General features: G+C 46.0%; 1 protein-coding gene across 1 annotated transcript; it reads right to left on the bottom strand.

Annotated features, from left to right (window-relative positions):
• Nucleotides 1-1,799: 1,799 nt before the first annotated feature.
• Nucleotides 1,800-9,038, bottom strand: LOC128082457 (ovocalyxin-32-like). Its single transcript, XM_052686614.1, has 7 exons — nt 8,769-9,038; nt 5,009-5,071; nt 3,976-4,147; nt 3,167-3,303; nt 2,422-2,484; nt 1,949-2,328; nt 1,800-1,896 (listed from the first exon to the last, which is right to left on the bottom strand). Exons 1-6 carry the CDS (start codon nt 9,003-9,005, stop codon nt 2,170-2,172), a joined length of 831 nt encoding a protein of 276 aa, XP_052542574.1. The 5' UTR covers nt 9,006-9,038; the 3' UTR covers nt 1,800-1,896; nt 1,949-2,169.
• Nucleotides 9,039-9,702: the final 664 nt, after the last annotated feature.

Genomic DNA, 9,702 nt, shown 5'->3' with positions numbered 1-9,702 from the left:
TTATCATTTTTAGTTATGTTATGCCTTTACACTGTGCTTACTAGAGGCCAGTCACAATAGGAATTCTTGGCTAATAGGTTCTGCCAGATGTGTGCTTGTTCTCCATAAAGCTAGCACATGATCACAGTGGCACTCTGTAGGGACAACTGAGGCACAGTGGGCTCTACTGGACTTAAATACAAGGGAGAAAGATCTACAGGTTGGGGGGAGTAGTGAATAGGTGGGGACAGTGGATGCAAGGAAGGAAAGAAGTATGAGCTTTGTTTTGGAGTGCCTTAGATTTTGTGTGTGTGTGATTTTGACTTAGTTGAGCTCTTCCTAGCAGCAAAAAGTTCCCTGTACTCAGCTCTGGTGAGGCTGCACCTCGAGTACTGTGTCCAGTTTTGAGTCCCTCACTGCAAGAAAGACATTGAGGTCCTGGAGTGGGTTCAAAGAAGGGCAACAAAGCTGGTGAGGGGTATAGAGCACAGCCTGAGGAGGAGCAACTGAAGGAGCTGGGAATGTTGAGCGTGGAGAAGAGGAGGCTCAGGGGAGACCTTATTGCTCTCCATAACTACCTGAAGGGAGGTTGCAGTGAGCTGGGGGTCGGCTTCTTCTCTCGTGTAACTGGGGATAGGACTAGAGGGAATGGCTTCAAGCTGCACCTGGGGAGATTTAGGCTGGACATTAGGAAATAGTGCTTTTCTGAAAGAGTGGTCAGGCTGTGGAATGGGCTGCACAGGGAGGTGGAGGAGTCGCTGAGCCTGGAGGTGTTCAAGGAACGTTTGGACGTTGTGTTGAGGGTCGTGGTTTAGTGAGAACTATTGGTGATGGGTGGATGGGTGCACTGGGTGATCTTGTAGGTCTTTTCCAACCGTGGTGATTCTGTAAAAGTGGAAGAGAGCACTTGGTCTTCTCTTGTCTGTACGCAGCCCCTTACAACACAGAGGCACTCTATGTAGGTTTTTCTTAATGTGAAGAGTTCACTGTGAACCAGTCTGAGCCTCAGCTCAGATCACAACTGCATTGGCCTCACCAGTAATTTTGCTTGAGTAAAAACCTACCATTTCAGGCTGTGGTTGGTTGAATGAAGTTTTGGCCCTGAAGAAGTTGGTGGCAATTTTGCCTTTGGATTGCAGCAGGGTTGCTACTTGTCTGGAAGTTACAGTTCTGCAGTTGCTTAACTGCCTTAAGATTGCATTGCCTGACACTGATCTGGAAGTACTTCTCTTCTGGATACGGAGAGCTGTGGTAAAAATGGAGTAAGGGAACCAAACTTGCAGTTAAGTGCACTGCTAAAATAGAGCCTCAGAGAGCACAGCATGTGCTTGCTGTAATTCTAAAAATATTTTCATCACCTTTTTTCTTTTTTAACTGAAGAAATGTTGCCATTGAAAGCTCTGACTTCGTGTTTTTGTTGAGAAATGTCTTGCCAACACAAAACGTACATGAGATACTGCCTCACTGAATTTATTGTAATGCCTGTTATGTGCTGACATAAAAACCTGCAGTCGGTAACATTACATCACTCTAATAAACTTGTGTAAAATGCCTAAATCTGGGAGGATATCAGATCACCCAGCCTAAATAACCCCAGATAAACCTTCACATTAAATACCTGAATCCTCATAGCTGATTACAGACCCCTGATAGCACGTCAGCAGGACTGGGACAGTGCAGGTGCTGGTTACTGGCTTCTGCAGGGCTTTGTGGGGAAAGATTTTGCTGCTCATCCACAGCCTTTTAAAGGTCAAGTACCGGGAGAAGATGGAAAGTTGGGGTCTAACAGCATTGTGAAAGAAAATCCAACTTCCACTCTGTATCATGGTATTTATTTTATTGGAGGTTATTTAAAAATCAGCAGGTAGCTATCTCAAAAAAACAGCAAATATCTCTTAGTGACAGATTAATACTTTTCTCAAGATTTTTATCTGATATATTAATTTGGTTCAAGGATGACATAATCAACTTGTGTATATTTATCTGTATATGTATAGTAGCAAAGTTTTTAGGTAGATCCCTAGAGCATTAATTTAGAGAAATTATAGAGGTTCATTCTGGAACAAATAGATGAAAGAACTGATGATTCAAATTTACTGTAATGAGGCTTGGATTGAAAAATGATCACAACTTCAGGCCTGTTACACAGAGGTTTCCCATTTAATGTGTGCATCAAGCTAATAATTGCTTTTAAAAATTCCCTTCCTTTTCATGGAACATCCCAGCAGCTGAGCCATAGTCCTGTCCTGAGCCATCTTCGAGCCGATGGTTATCTGAAGTGCAGATGTATTTCACCTTCAGAGGGTGACGGAGTGTCCAAATGAGGTGCATGTGACAGAGATCTATTTTCTGGAGAAGAGATTTTACAATAATTGTCTTTTGTGATCTTTATACCGTTTCTCTCTTGATGGAGGTAGGTACTGTGTGAATATGCTTTCTTACCTGCGTTGGAGTTTCGTGGAGCAAGATCATGAATTCAAACTCAACAGCACTGTCCTTCCTTATCTGGTCATGCATCAAAGGAAGACAAATAACAACACAAGTTACACTGCTGAAGTTTAGAATCTGCCCTGATTTACTTGATGCGCTTAGCTTGCATAGAAAGTGAGAAGAATAGGGCTTAAGATGGCTGTGATATCTGGCTGGAGTAAGACAGGTTTTTGCATATGAACACGGGGAATCAGGAGCACTTACAGCATAAAACTTCAAAGACAGTAACTACAGTGTATGTCTGTACTCTGGCATGAAACTAGGCTTGCACAGGTAATAATTCATTCAGTTAATCCTCAAATAAATGTGGTAATCTTGTCTATTAAACTCTCCTTCAGAGAAACGCTGTTCTATGTAACTTGGGAGTGAAAAATGAATGCACAGATGAGTAAGAGAAAGTTTGGGAACTCCTATTCTGTAGGCTGTAGGTGTAAGGTACATTCACCAGAATGCATATTGGACTGGTGCTAACCTGAAGTTTGGGTAGGGGGGCAAAGAGCACATGGTATGGGGCTGAGGAACAGCAGGATCATACGTTCAAATCTCCTGATTAAACCTGCAGAAGCCAACAGATCCACTTCTGGACGAACCACTGCCATTACAGAGAGTGTGAGATGTTGGCAGCTGTTTTATTCTTTGCCATTCTATAGGCTGTCACCTGTAAGGCAGGTGTAATGTGTAATTTCCATGTGCTTACCCGCTGCTTCACAGCCTTGACTTGTGCCATGAAGTAACCCAAGTTCTCTGTTGACTTCTCCAACATGATGTAACTGCTACCAGCAATAGCCAAGCCCCACAACGGAAGATGGGCATGGTCAATATTTCCATGGCTGTCTGAAAGAGAGTCGTATAAAGATGATGAGTTCTGGCTGTTCATCAGAAACAGGATAAACCACAGAGCATTGCTGCCTGGCATGGCACTATGCCTCGGAGCTGGCTCTTTCTGCAGGCACTGAACTGGGAGGAGAATGAATCGATCCGAAATTTACTGTGACTGCAGAAGTATGCCAGCATGATGGAAGTGAAATTACCAAGAGATGCTAATCACAAGTTCCCATCAATGAGGTGGGAAACCCAATATCCACAATATTGGAGGTCATTACTTAACCAGGAGGAAAAGAGGTATCTGGGTGCACCATTTCCAGGATGGAAGAATTCTGTTTCCCGTCCCTTGTGAATTCCTGTCTACAGCTGTGGAAGGTTTGTGGCTTCAGGCAATTGCTGCTATTTCAGAATATGTTGCATTTACTTGACTGTAAAACTGCAGTCTATTTTTCAAAACCAGAACACGTTCACAACATTGTGTTGGCTACCACTGTGCTGCGAAACACGGTTGGATTTTTCTCCCCAAGAATTTGTGGTGAGGTGAGGTGAGTTGTTCTGCTAGTTAGCCCTATAGCTTTAGGGTGCTACTTTGGGTCTGTGCTTTTTGAATTGCACGTTCCTTCACTTGCGTGCAAACTCTTTGATATAAAATGAAGTGCAGTTGATTGTTTGGAGGAGTACCTGGAATATCATTTGCAATTATTGGTTTCGTTCGATGCTGAAGATACTGGTAAAATCTGTTGTCCTCTTCTTGGATTTCTTTCTTATCCTGAGTGTGAGCACACTTGATATTGACTTCAGGCGGAGACTTCTGGAGGTACAAGACTGTAGCAAGGCAGCTCCCAGCATTTTCCTGTAAAGGCAGAATTACAGACTGTGACCATTAATCAACGCTTCATTTACCAGCAACGCATTCTTAAAAAGCTCTTTGTAGAGATAAGTGAAGCATGTGTTTGGAGAAGGAACATGGGATGCTTTGTAGGAAGCTGTACAAAGATCAGAAAAACCCTTAAAGGGTGTACATAACATAACATTTTTTTCTCCAGAAAGTTAAAGAAATTTAAACCACAAGGTGAAAGTGATTTAACAAAACTTTTAAATCACGATGTAACAGAAATGTACCGAGCCATCTTAGAAATGTCTGCAAGTTCTCAAGCAATAATGCTGATAATGGGACTTTCATTGTCTGATATTTCTGCCTTGAAAGAAAAGGAATCTAATGCTTTAGATTAAATTCTGGAAGTAATTTGAATATTCTAAGTGTGTAATAGAAGAACAGACGCTTGTGGTGAAATTGCTAGTGCCAGCTGTGACAGCAAATGGAGAGATGGTTGTATTTAAAAAAAAAATCAGCTGTATGTCTGCTCTCATTGTGGTGTGTGGACACAGCAGGAGCTACAGCTGGGTGAGGACCACAGTGTAACACTGAGTTTGGACCACTGCAAAGTCTGACTCAGAAGCTTTGTTGCCTGATGTGACTTACTAAGACAGCAAGCCAAGCAGGAAACTGCAGTTGGACCCCTGCATAGAAGAGCTGATAGATGAGATACTCAGGTGTTACTAAGAGCAAACCGTGCCCCATGCTGGACAGGTGAAAGCCTTACAGTAGGTCCTTACGTTGTGAAAGGCCCATTTGCAAAAACACTGAAGTGTACCGCTTTGAAGGTGTTCGAGTTTAACAGACACTCTAAGATGTGTTGGATGGTAAACTTACCCCATTTATGTAGTCTTCAGTAGTGAACTGCAGGTAATACTTCACACCAACTCCTGGAATGATCTGAAAGACAGGAGGACTCAGCTTGCAGTGCAGCCTTGTGGATTGCTGGACTGTGCCCCTAGCACTGTGGGGGAAGGCAAGGCTGCCTTTGTACCAAATACTCTCTACTTCATTATTGTAGTTGTTATTTTCTGACCAGTGAGCAGTCTGAGTGGCAAACAGTAAGGAAAGCTTTATTAACTATTTGCTTGCAGAATGCCATTTTGTGTTTAGCTGATGGTTATATTTCTAAGCCTCTCTTTGATGAAATCAGTCAAGAGTGAAGTATGTATATTTATATGCTGCACTGCGATTTACTAGATAAGCTTTCTGACACAAGCTGCATTATTTCTGTATCTGAAAGCTGGTTCGTTTTGCATAGATTGTTTGGTAAGAGGCATTCTCCCTTGAAAACCTCTAGCTTTTTTTTTCACACTACTGGTGTAGGACAGTGTTAACAAGGTTTTCCTCTGTGAGGTGTGTGATGCAGTGTGTAGAAAATGCATTTTACTGGAGAGTGCAAGCTATACAGTGTACACTGAAGTCAAATCACTGTAGTTCAGCAGCAGGGCTGTTTGGTAGTCTGTTTTCTGAACACAGTACACTTCAGGTAAACAGGAGGGGCATCTGGGCATTTGCACGGTGTTGAAGGTTAGAAACCAAAGCACCTGTGTGTGTCTTACTTATCTAAACGTGTTCTTTTGTGTTCCCACCATACCTTCATAAAGCCATCAACAGCATCGTGTCAGCATTGACAGGGCAAGGCCGTGAGCCCAGCTCCTGTCTTTGGTACATCTGCAGTTAGGTACTGCTGATGACAGATTGCTTTAGTCACTTATTTTTACCTTCATGAAATCTTTACAAAGAGCCAAGACTGGAGTTGGGCCCACATTATACTGAGTGTAATGAAGGAACAGAGAGGATGAGTTCAGACCTTTGCAATCTTCTCTCTGCCATTCTCTCCTGCCCCCATTTTCTGCACTAGCCAAAATGTTGTCCTTCTGATCTACTTAGTCTTAAGTCAGAATGACAGATTATTACGTATTACTGCTTTACATTCTTCTCTTACTGTAGCAAACTGGTAAAAACTAACTTTCTGAACTGCAGGTTTATGAAAGAATCAGTAATTTGGGGACACTGACAGAAGGTTTTAATTGCTCATGATCTCTGCAGTTAAGCCTAAGGTTCTAATTATTGTAAAGTGATGTTGTTATTAGAGCTACTATCTAGCATTCTTCATTTGATGAAGTATTGGTGTTTGAGGCACAGCAACCTAGGCTCATTCTTTGTCTTGTCATCAATACTACAGATGAGAGACACTGAAACAGTTGGACTGCTGGAGCTGGAGAAGCTTGGCTGTCTGATGTAACTGAAGGTAATGGTGGGGTTTCCAGCTGAACCTCTTCCTCAAGTAGCCCAGCACAGCAGCCTGCCTGCACACTGCTGGTTACAACGTCAGGGCCTTTGTCCTACGGAAGAAACTGCTTTGATTTCCACTATTATTTTCACTATTACTCCACAATGCATTCCTGTAAACCATCACACGCTGTGAATCGAATAAGAGCTGAGGCATATTTGATATCAGACAACACTGGCTGACTGAAAGTAGTCAAAGATAGCATCCAAGAAGAAAAGTAAGTATTTGTATACACAGGGAGAGGCGTGGGGTCCACACGTCCCTGCCAGCCAGCCCAGGCAGCTTTACCCTGGCTGCTGTGGAGGGAAAAGCCAGCAAAGTCGGCTGCTTTCTGTGCCCTAGATAATAAAGCTACCCTGCAACTGATCTTACCTTCCCATTCTGACTTGGGTACCTGACTGTTAGAAACTCGTAGATAACTTTTAATTGACTTATTTTAATATCAGTACCATAGTCCTGACGTGGCACTGTTGTGTGTCAAGATGAGCTTGTGTAGAGAGATCTCCAGCCATAAAATAGCGTTTGGTACCCCAATTTTAGAAACTGTTGCAGTTCAGTCGAGTGATTAACTAGCTTTACCTCTGTGCTTCCCTGCTGATCCACCTGCCTAGCTGCTCAGCAGTATGGGAGTTTCTCTCTGGAATTCCAGGCTCTTCAGCTTCACTTCTCAAATACATATTTTAAAGTGCAACTGTCAACAATCCCATGAGATGCATGCTGCTGTTTCCTGGAAGATACTCACTGAAATTAAAAAACTAAATTAAAAAGCTAAACTAAAATCGATGAGAAAACAGAGAACTGCAGCCAGTGTTTGGTATGTGCCTACTGCTGGTTGCTGGAAGAAGGAGCCACTGAAGGCTCATTTTATCAGAGCTTGAAAAATCCTCATCGAACAGTTACTGTACTGGAGGCTTTTTCCAGTCCTGTTTCTTATTGGCACCATTTAAATGTTTAGTGGGATGATAATATCAGTTTTTAAATACAGTGCTCATGATTAAATTCCCTGATAAAGCTATTCTATTTTTGCTTGATCCAACAATAGACTAATAAATAGGAAAACTGCCTTCTTAAAAGCAAACAAAAAACCCATAGCTCTTACATTCGCATTAGATAGTGCATTTCTTCCAGGAAATTCTTTTCATTTTTTACAGGGAAGGACAGGAAAGGAGGAAGTGACCATGTCTGCTGTGCTTCTCCTCTTGTTTTTACAGAGCATGCAAAGAAAAAGGGGAAATAACCTGCAGAAAGTGGTTACAGAGTGCTGCACAGCATCGAGTACCATGAGGAAATAATGAGGCATTTCATTTCTCCAGGAGCCAATTTCTCCTTTCCTTTTTTAAAAGGCACGTGGGCAATGCTGGGTGGAGAAAATCCCTTTTCCTTACTCCATCTTGCAGATATTCAGTTACAGGTTGGAAAGATCTGCGCCAACCCCTCAACTCCCGCTAGCTGTGGGGTTATGACTGCACTGCCTCCATCACACGTGCTGCTCCAGGGAGCTGTGCCATAGAATCATGAAGGCTGGAAAAGACCCAGAATCCGAGATCCCCACCGTGCCCACTGAGCACATCCCTCAGTGCTGCATCTTAGGGTCTGAACACCTCCAGGGACGGTGACCCCAATGCTCCCTGGGCGGGCTGACTGTTGTATGGGAGAAGAGTATGGAGGGATGGATGCCGGCTGCCGGCTGCACTGCTGTTGATACAAGCCAGAGTGCAACCAGCCTTCTTGGCCAGGCACAGCAATAGAGACCTATCCTCCACCATATTACATGTGCACGCTGCCCAGTAAGTACAAAAGGGGCACCTGCGTGCTTTGTGAGAAGTATCAAATGTTCGTTTTTGACATCGATTTCTGCCAGAGTTCCAGAGGGAGCATGAAATGCCCCGTCCAGCACAGCCACCCTCGGCTGCATCCACAGAGCGCGTGCGGCGGTGTGAGCCGTGCAGCTGTGCCCTGGGGCTCCCGGCGCTGCTCGCCGTGTGCGACGGGAGGCCGAGCGCAAAGTCTGAACGGTATGCAGCAGCTCTGTCGAATTTGATGGGAAGTTATCTCTCTGATGTGTGAAACGTGTGCCGGTCGGCGTCGATCTTTCATAGAGATCCCAGTCTGAAGCCACTGGGATCCCTGGGGAAGACTTGAGGACCGAAGCAGCGCGTCCGCAGCGCTTCGGAGCGGCATGGGGCTGCCGGGCGCCCCGTGTAGCTGCTGCGTGGGGAAGGCGGGAAACGCTTCGCTCAGCGTCCCTCAGCCCTGAGGGCAGCTCCCCTCCCCTGCCCCGCCGCCCGTCGCCCCTCCTACCTTGGCGGTAGCCTTCACCACCTGCCGCAGAGCCCGCAGCAGCCTGGGGGACGCGCCGTGGTAGTTGCTGTAGTGCAGCGCTGTCCGCGCCGCCCTGGAGGCCTGGCGGTCGCTGGGGTTCAGCGCGTGCATCACGCCCGGAGCCCACGGCCACGACGGCTGCTCGGCTGCGGCGGGCGGGAAGGAGCTGAGGAGGAGGAGGAGGGCGGCGGGCAGCGCGGCGCGGAGCCCCGGCATGGTGCTGGCGGAGCGCTGTGAGGCGGGATCCGGGCGGGACGGTACTAATAGCGGGGACACGGCCCTCCCTTCCCCGCCCGGGAAGCGCTACGGGGAACTCCTCGCTCGGGTCCTGCCCTTCCCTCAGCCCTCCCACCTGCCGGCGGGGGGGGCAAGGGGTTTGCGGGCCAGAGATGACGGCATGTGGGTTTGCCTTTGAGCGAAAGGTTAGGTGCTTTACGCAGAAAAATGACTCCCCCTGTACCAGGGGCAGGACTTCTCACCTGCCCCACAGTTACATCGGAGAGGTTCGGGTTTCTTGCTGGTCTCACAGCGCCGTGACTCGGTGTACCTGCAGTGACACTGCCTTGGGCACTTGTTGTGTTGGTGACTGAGGTTCTGTGGTAGGTCAGGGCCTTAAAGAAGAGATAAGGGCTTAAGATACCTTTTATGGATTCTGGCTGTTAAGCTGGCACAGCCTGCACGCCCCTGATGTGTGCTGAGCTGTGAGGCTCTGGCCCTGTCCTTCGCTTCCTTTGAGCTCCCTTTGCCCTCGAACGTTCTCCTCCTTTTCCTGCTCTCTGTCAGTGCTGCTGTCAGTGATACGCTTGTTTCCTTTCTCCAGAGCATAACAAAGGCAGTGTGAATAACGGGAACTGAAGTTGAGTGTGGGGACAGAAAGCCTGTAGCACAAAGCGGGGACAAAAGGCAGCTTCCA

This window comes from Tympanuchus pallidicinctus, unplaced genomic scaffold (assembly GCF_026119805.1).
Source record: "Tympanuchus pallidicinctus isolate F22 unplaced genomic scaffold, pur_lepc_1.0 scaffold22, whole genome shotgun sequence".
Classification (NCBI taxonomy): Eukaryota; Metazoa; Chordata; class Aves; order Galliformes; family Phasianidae; genus Tympanuchus; species Tympanuchus pallidicinctus.
The sequence above is the reverse complement of the archived record's forward strand: the minus strand, read 5'-3'. Positions and strand labels throughout refer to the sequence as shown.

Excerpts from the sequence above, each read along its gene's own strand:
- LOC128082457 (XM_052686614.1), bottom strand. The coding sequence starts at position 9,005 with ATGCCGGGGCTCCGCGCCGCGCTGCCCGCCGCCCTCCTCCTCCTCCTC. Across the intron at positions 4,148-5,008 it reads CTGAAGACTACATAAATGGG|GAAAATGCTGGGAGCTGCCT; the intron begins GTAAGTTTACCA and ends CTGCCTTTACAG. Across the intron at positions 2,329-2,421 it reads TCCACGAAACTCCAACGCAG|AAAATAGATCTCTGTCACAT; the intron begins GTAAGAAAGCAT and ends TCTCTTCTCCAG.